This window comes from Calliopsis andreniformis, chromosome 6 (genome assembly GCF_051401765.1).
Source record: "Calliopsis andreniformis isolate RMS-2024a chromosome 6, iyCalAndr_principal, whole genome shotgun sequence".
NCBI lineage: Eukaryota > Metazoa > Arthropoda > Insecta > Hymenoptera > Andrenidae > Calliopsis > Calliopsis andreniformis.
In genome coordinates this window covers 2777845-2802128 of record NC_135067.1, presented here as the reverse complement: position 1 = coordinate 2802128, position 24284 = coordinate 2777845, and the positions used below count along the sequence as shown (strand labels likewise).

The 24284-nt window shown below is 35.5% G+C and overlaps 2 protein-coding genes across 2 annotated transcripts in view; one reads left to right on the top strand and one right to left on the bottom strand.

The window, feature by feature from the left end:
* LOC143180604 (adenylate cyclase type 6) overlaps positions 1–24284 on the bottom strand; it is a 393507-nt gene that overhangs the window by 43805 nt on the left and 325418 nt on the right. The window contains exons 9-13 of the mRNA XM_076380460.1: positions 18700–18821; positions 17706–17798; positions 11620–11766; positions 2480–2638; positions 1078–1326 (exon numbers count right to left, since the gene is read on the bottom strand). Coding sequence (XP_076236575.1) covers positions 1078–1326; positions 2480–2638; positions 11620–11766; positions 17706–17798; positions 18700–18821 — 770 coding nt within the window. The remainder of the gene's footprint in view (positions 1–1077; positions 1327–2479; positions 2639–11619; positions 11767–17705; positions 17799–18699; positions 18822–24284) is intronic.
* LOC143181021 (uncharacterized) lies at positions 20007–20889 on the top strand. The gene is made up of 2 exons (XM_076381198.1): positions 20007–20363; positions 20512–20889. The coding sequence occupies exons 1-2, from the start codon at positions 20007–20009 to the stop codon at positions 20698–20700; spliced, it is 546 nt and encodes a 181-aa protein (XP_076237313.1). The 3' UTR covers positions 20701–20889.

The window sequence follows — 24284 nt, the reverse complement described above, 5'->3', positions numbered from 1 at the left end:
TGATCGTTCAAAATTAAAATAGCCTTTCTGCTTGCGTAGTAGAAGAAATAAAATCGTTTTGGTTACATCCTTAAAGAGAACAGATGGAGGTATGAATTGTCCTATGGCGTATGTGCAGATAAAAACTGTCACGTTCTCATCTTATTCTAAGTGGTCATTCTCACTGCATCTTTATATTTTCTTCCTCAAACACATTGGGAAGACAGTTGCTAAGCGATAACTCACTTTAATCTAGAGCTCTTACTATCCAGATATCGGAGTACCCGAAATACTCATGCTAATTCTAATTCAGATTCGAAATCCGGATCACCACAATTAGATATTGGTGTTACTTGCATGAAAATTCAGTTGTAAATAAGGAACTTCAATTTTTCCTATTTTTAATTCCAATTTAAGTGTTGGGTCGCCTGGGGGAAGTTTTTTTGGAGTTGTCCATTGGGTCAATTTATTCCACTAATTATAAGTAACGGTTCTGAAGATAATGTTCGTGCTCGATAGTTACAGTTAATAGTTCACCTCTAATAATACTGGTTGTCGAGCTCGTGCTGTGTTTATAGAAACAGCAGTACAGCGGCCATCACATACTGATGGATTCGCTACCACGCACGCGTATATATGGATAAGCAGAATTCATTGCAGAAGTAGCAACAGGCTTTTGTAAATACCTTGGAAATTAAGGCCGAGTAACGGAGATATGTACAGGAAAAACTTGTTTAGATTATCAATCTTGACCACATATTTCAAAATCATAGAAATCAATGAAGCTGTCCGCTTTCTAAATAACTACCATAGATTTTCTAGGGTTAAGAAATTACCTAAATTAGTTAAAGAATTAGCACGTTGAATGTTGTACAATGTTTTTTGTTTTCTTTAAAAATAAATCATACCTCAATAATGTACTTATGGACTTAATATTTTACACCACCTTCGTTGATATTATTAATATTGATCGAAAATATACATATAAATGTTTGGATTTACCATATTTATTACAAAGTGTTTTATTTAATCTAAAGTATCGATCACTAGTAATTGCATTCAACGAGTTAAAAAGTGAATATTAAAGAGATTGCTCACTTGGTTTGTTTCCCATGCTGTGACCCATGACCCATCACCCTCATTTCCTTGGATATGTTTCCATTCGTAGGTAGGCCTTTCCTCAATCCTGACGAAGGTATGTTGCCTTTAAACGCCTCTCCGGGTACGATTAGGTAAGTTTTGATGTTGTGCTCCTTTAGATAAGCGTTCCTTTCACCCCCATGGCCCTCTTCGACTTCGTAGTAACCGCCCAGACAGTCCAGTGTCTCTTTCGTGATATGCACTCGTCTATAGAGAGCAATAATCGTAAAGTGAATGTCGAATACGATGCGTTGTGAGTAATTGAACATCTAATTATTTGAAAGAGTTCACGCATTAAAGAGCTTTTAAATGCTGCGGAAAATATTTGCTTCTCTTTGCCCTACCTTTTCTCATTTGAATATGCAACAGTCTGCCTGAAGATGTCATGTTCTGATTGGTATGTTTTACGTGTTATTCGAGCACGAAATTTTCAAACGTATTTTATTATTTTTTTTTTACTTTAACGAAATGGAATATGACCGAACAGCATTTGGAAAATTTCGTAATATTTTATGATGGCATTGGGTTCCTCTGTTGGACGAAAGTTTCTCGAAAAAGATAATAAAACTTCTGCGTTTCGGAAGAATACTCTCGAGCATAGTTGCAGAAGTAGAGTGGGAATAATGTGTATCTATAAATTCTGACTTGAGATGTACTTTTTACTTAACGCATTCCAGATTTCACTTCCACACTGTTTCGATTTTTCAAAAAATAGGAAAAGAAAATTAGATACTGCTTAAAAAATGTTCGCCTTGTATATAAACGTCTATTCAATTTTCCAAGAATAGTGTTTTTTGTTCCGTCTTCCTTTACTTTGTCTGTTGTTATAATGTCTTTGATTGTTGTAGATAAATCATTAAAAAAAGAACCAAGCTATAAGGAGATATTATTAAAGGAATATTTTAATATATAACTTAAATAATGTCAATTGCAGTACAGGGGTACAAAAATCCAATTAACTGGATTCCACCTGAGCACCATCAATATCTTTGTATACCTCATTAGTTAACTGTCTCAGAGAAATTATTTTCAAACATTCATGAAGTAAAGTGTGAAGCTACTATTTTTTATATGTATAAGAAGTGTATGTACACGATGAAATTATTAAGACTATGGATTTTCGAGAACGATGATTTCTTATGAACTGTATACTTTCGTAAAAAATTTGGCCTGGCTGAAAGGAATATATTAGATAATAATTAGTTTGTGTGTCAGCCATATTTCGCTAACGAGAAACTGATGCATTGTAAGATTAAATGTTACACGAAGAACTTTTAGGATTTATGTTATCAGACTTGTAGAGATTGCATAATGCGGAAACCACCCCATTTTTAAATTACTTAAAATTTTTTAAATTTACCCTGGAATTCCTCCGCTTTCCATATAATTCGCCAGAGTAACGTCGTTACTCCAAACGTCAAATTGCCATTTTCTGAGACCGAGAACACCACAGTGAACTCTACCAGTATGGATTCCCACTCTCATATTAACGTTCACAGCACCAACCTCGCGATATAACCTGAAAAAGAGTAGATGTCATTTATTACGAGAAATAATTGTACTTAAATGTTTACTTTAATGGTACTGCGTTATTATGGAAATTCGTTAGCTCGACGACGTGCTCTCGTTATGACGGAGGTTCCAATTAAAATCTTACTCCTATGGAAATTTATATTCCTTCTGAATGCTCTTTCGTTCATTTTCGCTAATAATGTTATCATTTCTTTCTTATGAAAATTACGTGAAGGAGCTATTAAATGCAAGTTTCTTGCTGTATATCGGTTTGTACGTCCTTCATATGCACATTTATAAATATGGAATTATTTTAAAAAAAATGGTATAACACAAAATTCTTTAAAAATTGTTCGAAAGTGATAAATTAATTGTGGTCATCTTCTTTTAAGGTTTCAGTATTACCGATGATTATTTAAATGAATAAGTTATTTTCGTTTCTGTATTCTATTCTATACCCATATAAGTACAGTACAGAATTTATTGTTGCGAAAAATTTAAAAATGTTTAAATTTGAGTATAGCGTGGTCATTAAATTTTTGACAAAAGGAGGTGAATACTCCACAGAAATTAAATAATGTTTAGATGCTGTATATGGGGAATCTTATCTGTTATATTCGACAGTTAATAAGTGGGCTAAGCAATTTCGTTTAGGAAGAGATTCGATCGAAGATGATACTCGCCAAGTCAGACCTACAAGATGTGCAGAAACACTTATCCCGAAAACAACTGTACTGATGCAAAAAGAAATGCTAGATGATAAACAACTGAAAGCTAATAAATTAGCAGTAACGTGTGGACCTTCGAAAACACGTTACATTAAATATTTCACGACCATCTTGGTATGAACAAACAGAGTACAAGACGGGTCCCAAAACTTTTGAGTGGTTTCCAAACGCAACAACGCGACGCGTAAAATACTGTACTAAATTTGTAGGACTTTATGAGGGGCAAAAAAAGAGTGATTGATACAATTTTCATGAAAGCTGAAAGTATGGTTCTCTACTACGATACCCTGTCTAAACGAGAATCTATGGAATGGCAACCTCCTGGATTACCATGGACAAAAGAAGCGAAAATTATGGTCACCATTTTCTGGGATTCTGCTAATCGACTTTAAGGAACGAAATACTGCAGTTACTTGTGAATATTATGCGTCATTAATGTACAAATTAAAGGGTGTCATCAAAAAGAAACGTCGAGGAAAGCTGCCGCGGGAAATATGGTTATTGCACGACAATACGCCAGGGTACACTTCAGTTGTTGTAAAGACTGCTATTCAGCAATGTAATTTCCAAGAATGAAATTACTCATTGTACACCCTCGATCTCGCACCTCTAGCGGTTACATTTTATTTTCAAAATTGAAGTCGGATCTGCATGGGAAAAAATTGACGAGTGATGAAGTCATGTCTGCAGTTCTAAATCTTTTTAAGAGTAAAATTTCAGATTATTTTTTCAGTGGAATGGAAAAATTGATTAGGCGTTCCAAAAAATGTAGCAAAATACAGGGTGATTATATTGAAAAATAAAGATTGTTGCTTAATTTTATTACCCCTTTAATACCTTTAAGACGGGAACTTCTGGATTTGATATATCTATTTCAAATCCGACAATTTCATTGATAATATTATGTTTAATATATTCTTTAAAATCCAATTCTCTGTTGTCACTTTCAACTTCAGTATACCATTTTAAAACATTATTTTCAGAAACTGGATCATCATAATCTGCTGTTAATTAATTAAGATCGCCCTTTAACATATTAAATATATTATTAGATTTATGTAATTGGTGAGATGAGATCCTTACCAATAAAACTACATATTGTTTTAGGAACTAGTAGATGTATCTTTTTATTTTCTATAAAAAGGTGTTAGAGTTCTTAAGTTGAAAATTGATTATTATGGAGGACATTTGGATTTCATTATTTTATCGCTTTCGTCAAACTTAAGATGTCTATAATTAGACTTTTAGCTGTGGGGATTTTTGTAGGCTAAGGTATATTCACGTCCTGTTTGCAGTGTGTAAAACATTAAAACCCGTTTAATTTATGAAACACCAAAAGTAACACTACTTCCAGTTGGAAAAATGTGCAAACTAGAACAAAAATGTGTGTACAATGTAGAATGTAGTGGAGGGCAACTTATAAAAACAAAAGAAAACCATCTATTCGAACTGTAACGGCGTTCCTTTCTGAATAACAGGAGTTCTATGAATTTTCTGAAGTAGTCTGGTATACTAAAATACTTATCTGAAATAAAATTCAGTTATAACAGTATGAACCATATCATATCAGTTATGTTGCAACGATAAAAATAAAGTAATAAAATTCGTACCTTAAAAACTGTACTTACTTTTTGTTGATTATCTACTCTTTTAGACATTTTCCAAGTCGCGGAACAAAACAAAACAGACTACAAAACTAATGGTGTACTCATTTTCTTGAATTTTATCAGAAGTTTCATCTCAGTAAAACCAACATCATGTAAAAAGTTTAAAATGTACTTTTACTCTATTGGCTAAATAACACCAATCTGTATGAACCGTAATTTTACTTTACCGCCTGTCCATGTGGTTATTAATCGTTACATACTGTTCTCCAGCATGTAGTTGAGGTGTAAAACAAGGTACTTATGCAGAAAAAATACATTATGTTTACAAAAACTATGGTAGGTATCATAAAACAGATGAAAAAATTTATGTAAACATAGGTGTATAGAAGCGTTACTACAAAGTTGCAGTATAAATTCATTTGAAACAATAATGTGATATAATCGTGTTCTGTTAAGTGATATCGTTAATTAAATTTGTAGAACCATAATGCTGAGTGCGAAATACATTCGCAAATAGCGAGTTCATAGCAATGCTGGATAATTTGAATGGGAACTGTACAGTTCTTGGTTATTGTTCAATTTCAGCCTGGCGGACATTTATTGTCAGAAATAGATTGACATTACATAAATCAGAGTAATTAAGCCTTTGTGATTCGTGCACAGAAATAGTTTCTACTGAAGGACAGTGTTTAGACCAGCGGTTGATCAATAGATCTTTCTGGTTTTGTTGAAATTTGCACGTGGTGTGCCGACTAAGGTTTAGCTCGAAGGACCAGAGATACCCATGAATTCTAAGTTGTATCTAATCTTTATTTTGATGAATCTTACTTTATATAAAACTGAGTTAGAGGGAGGAGAAAATATTTACAAATAGGAATCCTCGTAACTCCTTAGAGGGAGGCCTCTCTGGGGTAGGTTATGCCCCAAATTCCCACCACAGACATGGGAGGTAAGCCTTTGTCGACAGCGCGTGGGGGTAGTGTTAGACTCCGTAGTGTGACGTCACCCCGGAAAGGCCCAAGGGGTGACAGACCCCAAGGGTAGCGCGTTAACGGAAGACGCTCGGATTTTATATGTTTACGATACGTCAATTACTATTGAGCAGAGACTCGGGACTCTAAAGTACATGTGTTTTTCAGACTCGTAAAACGATGAAGCGATTTCTATACTGCGTTCACTGAGAGAACGCAGTCGTTTCACGCAGATGGCTTCCATTGCCCCGACTGACTTTTCCACTGAGATTGGTGAAGGATTCAAGAGCCTAAAAGGACACGCCTTGCTTTTTTCTACTCTGTATACCTAGTGTCCAAATGAAACAAATGTTTCTATCTATTAAGAAACAATATTTATTGAGATGTCAATGTATAAGAATCCACAGCATATTTGATTATAAAGAAACAGCAACGGTAGAACTGTTTCCTGGATTTCCTACAAAATGTTCGATGCGACCAGGTAATTTATGACACGGGAAATCTAGGGTCGTTTATGGTATTGCAACGCAGTAAGAATTCTGACTAGTACCAGTACGTTTTCGGTCGACAGAGACGATATTCAAGAAGATTTTTATTTGCTAACAGAGCCGCATTAATACTTTCGGAGAAAACTAAAGTCTAAAAGAATATCGTTTGCTTGCTCAAAATTTCTTTCACACCGTTTATGCGCTAACACTTGAAGAAGTGACTTTCTTTAGAAATGGTAGGACCTCCAAGGGCCCAACAAGGGGTTCATGGGTAGCGATGTGCTCGGGAGTGACAGAGCCAATAACTAATGAGCGTAGGCGTGAACTGCGCAAAGGGTACGAAAACTCGTCAACCGACAACTGCGTTCTCCCAGTGAACGAAGTATAGGGTCTTTACTCCTCAATTCAAATTAACAAATGATTACCAATAAACTGACACTGTGTTTCCTCAAAAATAGCAAGCCCAATTCTTCCGTATCGTAAACCTAGTCTACCAGATGTCACACAATTATGATCGTCTTAACAGACAGAGTCAGGGGGTGATCAAATGAATCATTTGTCCCCATACTCAAGACCGATTATCTAGGTATATACCTATTAATTACCTACAAAGAAAATTGGTCCTTGAAAACAAATACAAATTTCAAACAGATGTTTTAAAGCTTAAAACTGCCATATTCGACTATAGTTCACGCGGCTTAACGATTATAACTAGAAATCCCGATACTGTACGTGTGTATTCAAGCTACACGTGTATTACACCTGAAATTAAAATATCCGTGTTTAGGTTCGTCTACTATTTAGTACACGGGTACACGTGTATCGAAATATACGGATTATACTACATGGATTCTCGGATTCGGATCTATACAGATATACGGATCTCAAAATGCACGGGTGTACGGACCCGGAACTATGTACACGGATAGGTATACGTGTACTGTATATATGTTATAACCTTTTCCATAAAATAAACCTATCCGTAAGCGGTGTGAGGCATACTAAGTTAGGAACTTTTCTTACCTCCATAAAAAAATCTGTCTCTTTTAAATTTTGACTAAGCAAAATATATGACAAATTATTTTAAATGTTTTTATGTTTTCATTATATATTTAAGTACTTATAATACTTCGTTGTACACAATTCTATTACACATTTTGCTTCTATTCCTTCTCGATCGCCATGTTCGTTTTTTCAATTGGAATGATTAAAAAAAAAAAGAATAATCGATCAGTTGTCTTGAAATTATCACCATATGTTGAGAAAGCAACTGTTATTGTCTTACTAAGAAAAAAGAAGTAATTCCTTTTGTATTGTTTTTTTCATTAAGAAAAATATTCGTTACCTCCTGTGGAACTCTTAACCCCGTCATTGAGCAAGGTCCTATCTATGTCATCCTATATGAACCATCCTTAATTCTTTTATGGAAAACATTTCAATAAATATGGTACTATTTTTTCCAAATCTTTAAAAACGCGATCAGGAGGCCCAATTTCGAAAATAATAATTTCTGCATAATTTCCAACGTTGTAAAAATAATTTTCCAACCACATAAAAATTTATTTAAGAAGATCAATCGTTCTCAATTCAAATAAAACTTGAAGTACATAAATACGCTAAACAGTTTCCGACATAAAAATTTCCAAGTATAACCCATTCTACACGAAGACGGACAAAAATCGTTACATTCAGAGTTCTTTTCTTCTTTTATACGAATATTCCAGTTTCAACTAAATTTGAAATATCAGGGGAAAAATTGATCAATTTGGCGTAAAATGAACATCGAGTAAATGAGCTTAAATATTCGATTACATATTTTGTCATACATTAATAATTACGTAAAATGGAATATCAAAATGTTAATATATATTTAGTAATGAATATCGCAATATACGTGTACCCATGTATTTCAAAATTCGATACACCTATACCTACCCGTATACATACAGCGAGGAGCAAAACTGAACCAATTATACAAATTTTCAGGAAAAATATTTTTTATTAATCAAATAGGTCACAATAAAAAAAAACAATATTAGCAATAGTTGCGTTATAGTTTAGGGAACTTATATTATTTTGCTACATTTACAATCTTAATTTTTGCCTACAATAATAAAAATTCATAGAATCAATTTTGCACAAGACCGAACGGGTCACAAAGCAAATTAAAATCACTTAGTATTTGTCAGTAAAATGTTGTTTTACAATAGTTACCTATTTACTTTATCTGACTTACAATTAACTTGGCAAAGTTATTCAAACTATGTAAAAGTTATACGAAATATTTATTACAGTGAAACCAATGCTACGTATCGCATCGTAAAATTTTAAATGTGTGTAGTCTAAGTCAGTCTACTGTTGAACGATTGTGTAAAAAAACATTGTAAAGACAGTTTAATTTCAACTAGAGGATGACTGAGAACTCTAACATGTCAAGATGAACAAAGAATTGTTCGTTACATTACATGCCGTGAGGCAGAATCGGCAACTATAACTGCTAGAGTGTTACGAAGAGATGCAGGGATCAAAGTAAATAAGTAGGCAATCAGAACAGCACTTAAAAAAGTTAATTTTAATGTCTGTAAAAAAAAGGGAGCAAATCAATGCTGTAAAAAAGAAATGTTAAAACTCGATTAGCTTTCGCTAGGAAATATAAAGAATGATCGGTTTCCGATTGTAAATGTGGTGTGGGGAAACAAAAATTAATAGAGTATTATCTGACCGACGTTCTTAGGCATGGATCCGCAAAGAAGAATCTCTCCGTCTATGCCATGTTAAGCAAACGTCCATTGCACAAAATTGATAGAATTATGAACCAATATATGCATAAAGACATTTTAAAGGAACATTTGCCAAAATGTTTACGTATTATGCCGTTTGCCGAAGGGGAAATCTTTTTCAACATGATCGAAATCCTAAACATGCGGCAAAAAGCATTACAAATTGGTTGGCTACCCAGAGATTTTCTATTTTAGACTGAACCGCACAAAGTCCCGATCTCAACCCCATGGAAAATCTATGGAGATTATTAAAAACGCGAATTCATAACGTTTGCGATACTTCGCCAACTTCATTGATCGAATTACATACTCGTATTCAAGAACGGTGGATGCAGATTCCCCAAGATTTTTGTGTTAGATTAGTTGAAAGTATGCCAAAACGCATTGAAGCTGTTTTAAAAGCAAAAAGGTGATGGATAAAATATTAAGGTATTAGAAAATTTACAAGTTTTAAGTACAAAAAATTGTGTTGCAAATCTGATTCTACAGATTTTCATTATGGCAGCCAACAATTAATAGATTATAAATGTTGCAAAATAATATAAGTTCCTTAAACTATAACGAAACTATTATTATTGATGTTTTTGTTATGATTTATTTGACTAATAAAAAATATTTTTCCTGAAAATTAGTATGATTGGTTCAGTTTTGCTCCTCAATGTAGTTCCGGTTCCGAGTACTCGTGTAGTACAGTTCGTGTACTTCGATAATCGTGTACCCATGTACTAAACACTAGACAAATTCAAAGACGAATGTTTTAATTTCACGCGTACTGAAAATACGCGTGAAATGGGTACCTCTAATACTAACATATGAAATGCTATACTTCGTTCACTGGGAGAACGCAGTTGTCGGTTGACGAGTTTTCGTACCCTTTGCGCAGTTCACGCCTACGCTCATTAGTTATTGGCTCTGTCACTCCCGAGCACATCCCTACCCATGAACCCCTTGTTGGGCCCTTGGAGGTCCTACCATTTCTAAAGAAAGTCACTTCTTCAAGTGTTAGCGCATAAACGGTGTGAAAGAAATTTTGAGCAAGCAAACGATATTCTTTTAGATTTTAGTTTCCTCCGAAAGTATTAATGCGGCTCTGTTAGCAAATAAAAATCTTCTTGAATATCGTCTCTTGCGACCGAAAACGTACTGGTACTAGTCAGTATTCTTACTGCGTTGCAATACCATAAACGACCCTAGATTTCCCGTGTCATAAACTACCTGGTCGCATCGAACATTTTGTAGGAAATCCAGGAAACAGTTCTACCGTTGCTGTTTCTTTATAATCAAATAAGCTGTGGATTCTTATACATTGATATCTCAATAAATATTGTTTCTTAATAGATAGAAACATTTGTTTCATTTGGACACTAGGTTGGATACAGAGTAGAAAGAAGCAAGGCGTGTCCTTTTAGGCTCTTGAATCCTTCACCAATCTCAGTGGAAAAGTCAGTCGGGGCAATGGAAGCCATCTGCGTGAAACGACTGCGTTCACTGAGAGAACGCGTTCCTACATGCTTGTTTTTATGTATGTACATAAAATAGAAATTAAATTACCACTTAATACCGCTCTGATTCTTTTTCATTTCTGAGCAATTTTTTTTCTGTTGTCCCGTATCAATAGTGCGATATGCTGGGGTAATAGTAAAAAAATGGGGGTACCGCAGGCAATGCATTCAAATGGTAGGCGATACCCCTACTCTTTTACTTTTGTCTCAGCCTATCGCAATACTGTTCCGAACATAGCTATACGCTTAGTTAACATAAATCTTCTTACAAGAACAGTGAATGTTGTTAAATGTTGTTACAATGAGAATTCTTTTTGTAAATTGACTTAAATGCAGAATAAAGTTTTTTTACACGTGGTTAGTTTCAATCTACCAATAAGAAAATGTTCGTTTAGATAAAAATATGACTCCACCCTTTTTACGGGGAACTCCTCTGTAGTTACATTGCAGTCCTATCACATTCCAAAGGCAAGTCCGATATCAACAGATTTTATTTGGAATTTTCTACTTTATGAAAAAAGATATATTGGTATTTTTGACCACTGTGTCTAGAACGTTCTGTATATTTATGTGTATCTGTTTTCATTCTTATTAAATCTTCATTGATATTTATTAACATCATATAATACCATTGTTATTAGTACGTAAATTTATTTGACATAATTTATTATAAAACGATAACCTCGTATAAAGATTATCTCTTTTTATTCAAAGTCCAAGTCCTGATTAAATTCCACATTATGATTTCTTCGATTTGGTGCAACCAATATTTTTTTTATTTTTCTTTTTTTATACTACTTTCGCTACTTTATGGGGAGAAGTGTAATGGATAGTAATAGGAAGGATAAGGCCGTAAGGTCGTTTATTTGAGAGAGCTGGGTGTAACGAAAAATCATTGCGACAGAAACTCACGTGATTGCGCTAATCATGTCCAAACCCATTTCCACGCAACAGCGCGCGTGATCTGGCCTAGGTTCCGGAAGTCCAGAAACGCAATAATAGCAGTCTCCGAGCAATTTGATTCTCAGGCAATGGTGTTCAGCGGCAAGTGTGTCAAACCTAGAAAATTGCAAAAGAAGTATTTTGTTAAAACATCCTGTAATAATAGCAAACTACCGCGTTAATGTTTAGTTTTGTTGATTAAATTTATATTTTAAGAAAATTCACAACTCAAAACTGTAATGTGGCGTAGGTAATCTTATCTGACAAGCAATCATCTAGCTATAATATTAAAAAGAAACTAGCTATTTTTACGTAATATGAATTCCAAGTTTTCCATTAAACTATAGCACTATCTACATACGTACAATAGCGTGCAAAAGTTTACAGCTAGATGGTTTCTATTTTTTCAACTAAAAACAAACGGTAATGGAATTGTTATTTATATCGAATATAGAAGACCAATGTTTGAAAAAATACTAGAAAAACGAATGATACTTAGTTTGTATGTGTTCCTTTTTTTAATTTAGATAGGCCTGTATATGCCTGTATAGGCATATACAGGCTGGAAATTATAAAGCGTTACAGACAAATATCTCCAAGAATATTGATTATACGCAAAAACGTTTCAGATGAAAGTTGTTCAGCATCAAGGGGAATATTATGTGATGGGACTTTTATTTTTTCTCGTGGATGCGCAAAGGTGAGATGAAGGTCATGACCATTTTTTCAAATTTAACCATATCTTTATTTTTTGCTAGTATTGTCGCTTCTTTTAGGATGAATTTGAAAACTATCTACAGAATTCAAGGTCAAACTTGTAGGGAAATACCGAAAAGGTATTGATAATTTAACTTAATTGCGTTTTATTTGTACAATAATACACAAATACGTTTGTTTTCATTTCATTGATAATGACTTTAATTGTGTCCTTAGTATTGCTGATATTGAACACATGTTATTGTTTTAGAATGAATGTTCGAAGGCACGAAACGTGTGAATGAAATGAATACACAATAAACTTGTAAAGCAAAAATCAAGTTATTTTTCGGAAATAAATTGAACAAAGTATTGTTAAGTGCATTGAAGTACAATGTAACCATTTTAAACACTTTTCCCTGCAAGTTTGATTTGAATAACCTTCTGTAGACAGTTTTCAAATTCGTCTTAAAATAAGCTACAATACTACCAAAAAAATAAAAGTTTGGTTCCAGTTGAAAAAATGGTTTTGACCTTCACCTCACCTTTACGCGGGAAAAATAAAAGTCCCACTACATGATATTTCCCTCGATGCTGAACAACTTTCATCTGAAACATTTTTACGTATAATCAATATTTTTGGATATACTGATCTGTAACGCTTTATAATTTCCACCTTCTATAAGTATTTAATGTTAATAATACTTTTTTGAATTCGGTGTTGCAGGAACAAATGAACCTTCTAGATTGAAACTTTTGTTACTTCATAATATAACCCTACCAAATTTTTAAATAAATACAGAATTCCCCCCTGCAATATGTAATTGGACTTTTCCAGTGTTCTGTATGTAGTTTTGTAACTGGTCAATGGAGTTAAACACAATTATCAAAATTTGCTTTATAGTACTAAACAGTAGTCTAGTATTCTGTAAGTTAAACATTAACAAATTCAATTTAATAAATCAGTATGTACTATTACACTTATTGCTAATTTTATTTCATCATAACACTATATTAGTGCTGCCCTTTGGTGAGGCCCTTCACTTACCAGCTTCCCTTTCTAACCATTTCTTTAACACGTTAAGCGCGGCGTCGATTTTACTATTCTTTCCGTTCAGGCGGCAACAAGCGAGCACTTGATGCCGAGCGCTCAAGAGGTTTTTGGGATAGAGAGTATGAACAGAAGATGTAATGGGAAGAAAAAAAATCAATTACAACATTCCGGAAACAATTGGTAAATGCGCTCACACAGCATTCACACGAGGCAACTCCAACCAGAGCCGATACAGACAGAACAATTCACAAATTTAAAAAGAAAGAAGGAAAGGGGTATAAAGTTCGAAAATATTGTGTTGAATGTTATAGCACAAATACTAAAATATTCGGGGTCAGGTTAGCGAGAAAACTAACAAAAAAGGTCGTTACTTATTGTAATATATGCAAATCTCATCCACACCAAAATGTTTTAATAAACTCCATTAAAATTATAACATTAATTTTTTCACCCAAACGAAAAGTTCACTGTCAGCCCTCGGGGAGTGATGCCACCTGAACGAAAAGTGTACTGTCAGTCCCCAGGGACCGACGCCGCCTGAACAGAAAGTTCACTGTCAGTCCCGAGGGACTGACGTCACACTCAACGTGTTAAGTCACTATTTCATACGTTGTCCGTTGTGTTTGAACTTTCTTTACAATAGAGGCACGTAGTGTAACGGCTCTTCCTACGCCTACGTCATTGCCCTAAGCCCTAAGGTAATCCACCACTTCCTATGCCATATATGTTTCTTTTCTCCGTCTAATATGCTCCTTTTGTATATTTAGTTCATTACAATTGCCTTCAACTATTAATTTTATATACTTTTTTTATTACACGTATTGTAGAATTTAAAAATATACGCACTCAGTTTCACATCTTTTATAATATTGTTGTGCCAGACAACGCCCATCCGGGTAACATAGTTGCGTCACCCGAAAACGCTTTGGAATGGCACGCGTTCCGCTAAGCACGTTCCGGTAACTCAGCATTGACATCTTAACGTTATTGCTAACAGAACCATACATGGTAATGTGCGACTTCACCAACAAACGCCGAACAGAACTCGAGAGAGTTGGAAATCGAGGAGTTCGAGGTAAACCACGACCGAGAACAGGTCAATGCGACCACTGTAACCTCCTGAACTGTTCAGCTCTTTACTCAATAAATGGAGTTTTGTTAAAATTACCCGGTGGATTCTAATCCTTTAACTGCTCACGGACCCAAAGGTCATATCCCGTCCCTCGTCCTGCGAATCCACCACGCGGGGCACAATAATTTTGGTGGTAGCGGTGGGATATTGCGCTGCCCAGGGTCTTCTAAAGACCGCTACATCAGAGGACCACGGAGTTGAGGACCGACGCTAGCAGGGCATCACGCCGTAGGCAACATCAGGCAAGCGGGGCAACCGTCGCTACTGACGTAGTATTCGACGAAAGTAGGATGAACTTCGAGGAGACGTTCAACGACGTCGAGCCGGCGAGCCGAATGCCAGGTAATTCCGACGCGAGAGTGAACGGGTGAAATAGCAAAAGACAATCAAAAAACTGAACACCAAGCCATCTGTGAGGTCATCAAATCCGAGGACCGAAGCCACAAAGACTGGTGGACCTAGGAGGCAAGTGGACGCTGCTATCAGAGGAACGAACGCACGAGAAGACGACGCGTTCCGATAAGCGAAGAGGCGACGAACTTGCAGAGATCTACTTCCTATTCCCCGTCATCACCGCTGGTTCACGTACGAGAGAATGTCCGACCGAGCCGACGTAATGCGCGAACGAACAATTTACCCTTTGAGTAAACAAGCTAAAGATTGTAACCTGACCGAAAGATTGTAACCAGAATCTTTAACTATTGCGACGGCTTATGTATGTCTATAGAAGACGAATGCGTGCATAGGTACATACTTCCGAACCAAAAGAGTCTATCTAGACCACTAGAATCATTTTTTGAGAAAAAATTAAAGTTTGTCAGAGACCTAAAAGAGCCGGTGTCATCTATAGAAGGACCGAGGCCGTCTTGCACCGATCGCTCGAAAGGTAGCAAGTTTACAGCAACTATAGAAGAGTACGCTGAGTCAGGAAATTTGGGCACCAAGTTCCTTGGCTCGTGACGCCTTCTTTGCTGTATCTGTCTCACTGCTACTAGTGCTATTGCTCAATTCGATAATCACGTAACATACGTGCGATAGAGCATTGATTGTTTAGTGTAGATTTATTGCAGGCGAGTAACTGTACTCTTGGAATCGGCGGTTACCCCGATTCCCTGAGGTTGCTATTCGTCCGAGGAGCAACCAGACACCACTTCTTGGTTGAGCCTTGATAATTGGCAATAAAACAGAGAGGGTTAACGTAAGTGCGACACCTTTGCGTTACCCGCGTTCTACCACCCATTTAGCAGCAGCCCGCGTGTGACGAATAGATGCACACGTCGTGGTGAACGGTGAGTGCTAGAACTTCTGGCCTTTATCAGCCACCAAGCCTAGCCAGTGCTAATGATAATGTGTCGAAAGCTCGCGAATCTCGGCTTATAACCGTGATTCGTACGAGGCAAGCCTTCCTGGAAGGCACGTTAAACAGAGAAAAGGAGGATCCCTCTTCTCTGTACACTTGCCGACCGACGCTTTCTTCAGTGCGAAGAATCGTCGGTAATACAGTCCACGGCACTACCTTAACGTTACGTCAAGGTACTGCTCTCCCCTCCACAGAGGCTCGTTGTCGAAGCATGGAGTCGGGAAAACTCGGTATAGCGTGAAAGCAATACGCTCGCTTACCTGTGCGGTTCCACCGCTATTTTCTTTTTCAGGCGCCAGCGTCGCTGACCGGCGTCGTAAGGACCAGAGGGCCCCCACTCCACCGGCAGCAGCTCAGACGCCCGCAAGGACCAGGAGACCCCCGTCCCAGAATTCAAAAACATTCAATAGAAGTCGTAGTTAAGCCCTTTTAAGGGCCGACTTAAACTTGAACCAATTGTACAATTTTTTTTGAAACCCCTATCTTAACCACCTAATCCGGACCCTATTAGATCCCTGAGTTCAGCGAGTCTAAACAGTCTATGAAACTTATTTCTTAACCGCACGCCACACGAATCGTACTCCCTGTTCACAGGCAAGTCGCTCTATCTATGAACGTTTTATGTAGTACGATGCACGGTTCGTTATAGTATTGTAATATTGGCGGATAAAGATACAAAGTGTTTCCAAACATGTGAAATATTTAGTTCTGGACGTGAATTATTTTGTGTACGGTGTGATATCCGTTTAAAATCCAAAACTGTGTTCCACGCTGTTAAAAGGCTGGAATATTTTCGAGCGTAATAGAATTTGAAAGAAGGCATTCACAGTACGCAACATAAAATAGCGTATAACAAAAAATCTAAGCGTATTCGGATATATGTGCATATGGACCTTTTTCATTGGGTTCGTATCTGAAATCTGCCCTTCAAAAATGTCCCACACATTTGATAATACCTTGTATAATGAAATACAAATTTTCTTTATATCTGTCTTGCGTCTTTCGTTAACCAGTTTTAATAAAAATGAAAGTCGATTTTACATAAAACATAACTGTTTGACGCACAAATTTGCACTATGAAATAAACTCAGATTTTAATTACACTATATCGATTAATAATAATCCTGAAGCTATAGTTAACAAAAGTGTATTACTACGTGATTTACAATGCCTCTAAAGCACAGGCACAACAGTCTCTAATTTTTTCCAGTCAGTGTTAGTCTCAATTCAATGAAGGAGTATTTAATAAACATCATAATATAACAAATTCAACTTGTAATACTCTATGAAATTATTCTCCTATTAATTAACCTCTAGTCTTATAACATCGTATTTTCAGACGCGTAATGAAGCACGCTTGTGATACCAATTGTGTTCCAAATATTGGAACAGGCTTTGTTACATGATCAAACTTAGCGAAAGTTGAAAAACCTTAAACTTTCTGAAAAGCAAAACAATAACAGGTAATTTAAAGTTTTAGAATATAATTTTGAGTAACTAATAGTAATTTATATGCATTACAGGTCAGAAGGTTGGAATCACTTGCTAATAGTTACCAAACATACGTAACTTAAAAAAGTATTTTTTAGTTGAAGTTAATACTTTCAATAATATTGTATAATTTTCAGAATCTCCGTCTTCCTTATTACAAAGAATGATTTCAAACTTTTGGCCAGTAATGCACCATTCTTTGCTTGAATTAACTGGAACGCGTGTGGAACCTAAAAGAGTTCGTAGAGCATGAAATTAAAAGAAACCACTTAGTTTAATTTTAAGAGTAGTAAACGTTTAGCGTATTATTTTCTTTTGCTTACCATGCGAACAATTTATTTAGCAGCCTAACAACTTCTTCGGCTGTGCATTGATCCGACAGCGAGGTAAATCCACATATGTCCGCGAACAGGATGCTGTAAAATAGTTTACAAGTTTGTATTTTTCGAGTAGGGTTCTCTAGTTCATTTACAATTAAGTCACCGTGTTAAGTAGCATTCGTTAGCGTGTATCATATGATTTAACGAGTCGCGAGTGGCAGACGCCTGTTACTTTACCGTGCGAGAAGGGCACATGTTACTCTGACGTATAAATATAGTTGCACATTCTCGACCTTTAGATAAGGACATATATGTATTCTCTGCAGAAAATAGTGCTGAGATTAACGAAAACTCATTAGAGTCAGTTGTTTTACAGTACAGTACAGTGCAGTAGGTGTCAAAAACTCAAATGTAGCTCAAAATTTAAATCTAACCCAAATTTAGTCCAAACTTAACCTACATTTCAAGAGAGTACATACCTATTATTAAATGCATGATATTAAAATTTCTTTTGGGTATACCTTCGAAAGCAAAGCTGAGCGTCAATTATAAGCACAAATAAAAATTACTCAGATTATCAAATATGTATAATATGTATCTTAAAGTCATCGAAATCTGCAGGGTGTGCTCTCTTCTATATGATTACCCAATCTTTTCCTTCACAGAATTTTTTCTATCTTTAACTACATTCGAGATGAAGCCTTGTCGAAATTAGTTTTCCTTGTACATAACTTAAATTGCATCTACAAAACATGGCGATGCTGTAAATTATGAAGTGTCCAATTTTAGTCTATAATAGCAAATTACTTTGAAATCACTCGGTAAAGAAGAGTTAAATGCTTCCTTGAGGAACACAATTTCATGTAATTAGAATTTTTATAATGTTAGTAGTTCAAGTATTGATTCTTTTAAGTTATCACCCGCGAATCTGTTTTTTGATCAGAAAGTTAAGCATGCATGGACGACGTACCATTAACATTTTTTACGCAATGCTTACCTAACATTCTCGTGCCTTTGAATGTAAATTTTATGAAACATGGTATCCTTTGGCTTGCCAGCGATGTCGGCTTTCATCTCCATGGCTACGTGCCTCGGCAGTACGCTCAATAGAAGCCGTTCCTGAAAAAATCAGCGGAAGCTCTTTGTTACACGCCAGGGAGAGGACACGGAATGCAATTTGTTTGTGTATCGTATGAGAATTCATGGTTGATGTTGAACATGCTCGAGACGCGATTTCGTAGCGCCAGGGTATCAAATTGAAAATTGTTACTCGAAATGTGATATGTGTTTTCCTTGATGTTTCTTATATTTAAAATATTTACGCTGTTTTTCAGAATAGGGGAATATTGTTAACGCATTCAGAAATCAGTACACACTGAATAGTGGTTACAAGGAAGTTTAATACTGTTAGTAGTATCTACATGCACGTGTAATAACAGTAATAGGTAATAACTTTTGAAATGCCATGTTGGTGTTAGATGATCAACTATCTATTAACGTTTTCTTAGTCATTAAGAATCTCTTTCACAAGGACTTTGTGACCGTTTTGTGTAAAACAACTTACGTATTACCATACTTCTCATTTTACAGTAGAAATTCATACAAAATCAAATTACACATCTAGTAATCTAGGGACTTTGATCACTTGTTCCCCACTAAATAACTACCCTAGTTAAAACTTAAGACAGCATTCTTAAGAACTCCATTTTCCATTTAAGAGTAATCAGAAGTAAACACTACTTCGGGGTACTCAGAATTATTGGACCTTTTTTGTTTTCTAATAGCATTCGACGTGTAGAATTTAAAAATATTACTCCTAACTGTAGAAATTCATCTATTAAAAAATTATGTGTTTATAAAACTTAATGCTTTTAGCTTGCTTGATAGGTTACAATGACGTCATGTTGGTTTCTATTAGTAGTGGTTGGAAGGGATGAATGGACCACTCGCGTCACTGACAAATAAAAGCGATATAAGAGCTGCTGATATTATTAGAATAGCCGGTTACGTGTTAGGAGACGGCGTAGCCAATAATGTCAATACGTCTTAAGTCGGGCTGTCGCTGTTATATTTCAGTGATGCGAGTGGACGATTCTCCTTTCACTCCGGCCGTTTCAGTTCGTAGGTAGTGAGCTAACAGAAGAAGAATACGACTTATAGAATACTGAGCATTACGGCATTGCACCCTGGCTAAGAATACTTCAGATAAGAAAGAACTTTTTAAACAAACCTGTCTTATACGACAGACTGTGTCAGGCTATACTGCCGTACCTTTCTGTACTCGAATATGGCAGAAACCTAACCATGAGTCAAATTTCTATGGCGTGCGAGCAGGCCTATAAGTATCCCGTGGTCTACCATACGAGAAGGTACCTGCGCTTATTCTTCATGAACAATCGGGCGAAGGTAGTCTGGGATGTTCGGCAATTCTTGGAGGTACCACCCGATAGTACTGAACCCGCTTCGTCTTCTGAAGCATCTACTTCACCACCACCTCCTCCTTCTCCTCCTCCACCACTGCTTCCTTCTGAGACTGAAGGAAAGAAGGCTCCTGAGCAGGAGCCTGCTCAGAAGAGTGTAATGAAGTGGAGGAGGAGGAGGAGGGACAGTGTGGAACTCTTGTTAACAGCTGGAGCAGAGGTGTTGACGAGACCGCGGCGGGTAAGCCAAAAATAAGCAAGCCGTGGGTCTTTCCATATCTTGTGGCACCCTTGATGGGTGCCCTCGATTTTTAATCGCGGAAATTTTGAGCAGGCCTCTACATAATTCAAAAAGGTCCTCTGCTGAGTATCGTTGTGCTCTATTTCAGGGCTGTACCGCTGGACTGAAAAGTCACGTAGGCCTCCCAGTCCTCAAGTCATGCAATTGCCGGATCCAGGCAGGCACATTCAACTGTATGGGACTAGGGGCTTTTCACGAAGGAATTGGGGAACGTGCCGTTTCCGTGGTATGGAAGGGCCAAAGAGCTGAAGAACATCTACCTGAAAATTACAATTGAGAGAGATGCTTTCGTGGCGCTTCATTCCGTTTGAACTCTACGGGAAGCTATAAGTAGAGGCAAGATTGGAGATCAGGTCATTGAAGGCTCTAATAAGGAGAATGTAAGACATTTGTATAATGACTGATCGTGACCGACTGCAAGGTTCATTTCGACGATTGGCTTCACAATCAGGATAGACGTTGCTGCGTACCACAATAGTGGTAAGCACCACAAAACGATGCCAAATCTTTAACAAATTTTCCTGACTAAACGGTTTGGATACGATTATGTAATAAAAAAAATTAATATTAATTTTCAATGTTATGAATAATTTTGCGGAAGGATTTTTTGTAAACGTCCACCGATCCAGAGATATAGATTTACTTCTGAAAGCCACGACCATTAATTTTCTTACACGCTGTACAATTTGTCAGTCCCTGAACCATTAAATGCGGCTATAGCAATGCTTTTTTACCCATAATTTAAAAACAGTGGCTAACTCGGGTGTCCACAGAAAATCAAAGTACTCTTAAAATAATGTGGTTATTTACGAAAGCTACAGCTGCTGGAAATACTTCCGAATGTACATTCGGTGACAAGGGACAAGAAACAAGTAGTTCGTCAATGGCTGCTTGTAATTTTTTTAGCTTCGGCGCATACATTAGCAGCAATAAACTTGTAATAGATCTTCAAGTACTACAGTTTCTAAGTAACAATTGTCAGAAATTCCAAATGTTAAATAAATATTCAAATACTAAAAAATTATTTATAAAGTACAACACCCACCTGTAATCTTCTGCAATTGTTGAATGGCTTTTCAGTTATGCCATAATGACAAATTTACCGAAATTAAATAAATTATCTGATCTATTTACTTAATTATATGACCAATTTCAGCGGAGAAAATTAAATTTATTTGTTTCATTGTATTTACATAAAATATATTAATTACTCTTAATTAAATTAACATGAATAATGTCTTTCTGCATTTACCTGTACTGCTATTTACATGATGTATGTTCGAACATACCGTGTGTAAAGGGTGTTAAAAAAAGGGTTCAAGACTTTCGAGACTTATAGAACTCACCGAGAAGAGTAAAAAACGTTTAATCGACACATGTTCTAAAGTCAAACTTTTCGACGAAAAATTGACTTTTTTTATCTACGAGTATTCGATACCGTAAGTGAGTTTCTTTGTGACGCATTGAATATAAATAGAGAAATTGATTTAGAAGTACATTCAAGGTTATCAACACAAGATTATTAGATTAGTGTAACAGCCCTGTGGCTCCACCATCTCTTTATTGTGCTCCTCCGTTTCTACGTCTTTGTTGCTATTTCTTGCTAACCTCATTCTGTTTTGATTCTTACCTCCATATATGTTCTCATCTTTTTCTATTATCATTATTTGATTATTTATCTTCCTGTATATCAGTAATGGTAACATCTGTAAATATTCCCATACTATTTATGTTATGTTATATATTATATTATATTTTAATTTAATAGACAAATTTTAATGTATTTCTTTGTTTTTAACATAGAAGTGTACGCAATTAGAATAAGCCCGACATTAATTGCGAACTATTGCGCAAGTTCTAACCTCAAATCGAGGATATATAAGGAGCTGCGAAAACAACAAAAGACATCATTCCACCCAGACGAAAATTGCCATTCTCTTGTCATTCACATTCTACTTTGACATCAGCGAATCGTTCTTCGATAACAACGCCTCAAAGGTTCTAGTGTGGTCCGTCCTCTAGTACAGCATCTCAATCAAGTCTGAGTCTGGCAAGTAAAGCATCGTGGTTCGACTGATTTGTGTTTTGTGTTGTGAATTTTGTTTCTTCTCTAATATACAGGGAAAAGCGACAGGGTAACCTTTAAAATTACATGAGCGTCTGGGAGACGTCAGGTCCCCTTGAGCGACAGTTCGCCCTACCTATTGACAAAAAATCGTCTAGGTGGTCTCAGCTTGAGAATTTATTAAATAGATATAAAGTATTACATGATGCAGATTCTAACACTGATATATGTCTTATTGAAAAACAACTTGAGAAGTCTCTAGAAGAAGTCAATAAGGCATATATCATTGCAGAATCAATTGAATTCGCTTACATCAAAAATCTTGAAATAACAACAGATCAAATAAGGTAAATAAAAAATTAAAAAAATAGATATAGCTCGTGCACCATTATTATGGCCTTCTCGTTTTATAGTCAATCGTCGACTGCATACAATTTATTAAGAAGTTTTTTTATTTTACCCCATAAACGGTATTTACAATATCTTTCATCCAATATGTCTATTACACCTGATAATGATATAAAAAACAAACATTATCTTATTAACATATCAAATTTAACAACTAGAGAAAAAGTAGTGATTTTATTAATTGATGAAATTTATATTAGTTCAACATTACAGTATAAATCAAATAAACTTGCAGGTTGCGCTTCAAGTTCTAATGAATTCGCAAAAACCATTTTAGCTTTTATGATAAGTTCAACTTTTGGAAACTTTTCTGAAATTTTTAAATTATTACAAGTTTTCAATATTACCGGGGATGAAATGATAGCGATTATTTATGAAATTATAGAATTTGTTCAAAAATGTGGTTTCGAGATAATATATGCATTGTAACAGATAAACATAAAATCAATAGAAATATGTTTAATAAATTACCTAATAATGGTGTAAGTTTTCATAATCCTTCACAATCTAATAAAACCATTTTTCTTTTGTACGACTTTGTTCATATAATGAAAAATATAATAAATAATTGGTTAAATTTAAAAAATGTAGATAAAACTTTCGTTTTTCCCGATATTTATACAAACGAACTAAGATTAGCGAAGTTTAATGATTTACGTACGGTTTACGATTTCGAAAAATATTTAATTGCTAAGAAAGCTTATAAGTTGAACTATAACTCACTATATCCAAATAATTTTGACCGACGAAAGGTTTTTCTCGTTGATAATGTATTCCATCAATCTACAATAACAGGTATGAAAGATTTCAATTATACCGGTACCGTTCAGTTTTTAGAAATATTTCGCAATTGGTGGGACATCGTGAACAATACAAGTAGTGTGAAAGGTAACAGGAAAAGAAACGAATTTTGTAAACCGATTTTGAATGTCAATGATTTTAGATGTGAATTTTTAAAGAAATTTCTAATACGGTTAAATTCTTGGCAAAATTTAGAGACAAATGGCCACTTAACATTAGATACTTTCAAAGCTCTGCATCAAAGTACTACAGTTCTTTTACGACTTACAGAATACAGTTTTCAAAATTTTGATATATCATATCTTCTAGCTGGAAAATTTACAACCGAAAAATTATGGAAACGATTTGGAAATTATAGACTTTTATCTGGTTGTAATTATCATATATCATATACTGAAGCAATTCATGCAGAAAAAAATATTAGATTGAAACGTATATTTACAAAATCGGCAAGTTCGTTTTCTTTTACTGAAATCAAAAATAAATTTCGAATGATAACAGTACCGATCTTCATGATCTTTCCATTGATGTAACTGGTTTTTTGGGAATCTTTGATTCTGCATATTTGTCCGATTGTGTTGTTGATG

Excerpts from the sequence above, each read along its gene's own strand:
- LOC143181021 (XM_076381198.1), top strand. The coding sequence starts at position 20,007 with ATGAGTCAAATTTCTATGGCGTGCGAGCAGGCCTATAAGTATCCCGTG. Across the intron at positions 20,364-20,511 it reads TGTTGACGAGACCGCGGCGG|GGCTGTACCGCTGGACTGAA; the intron begins GTAAGCCAAAAA and ends GCTCTATTTCAG.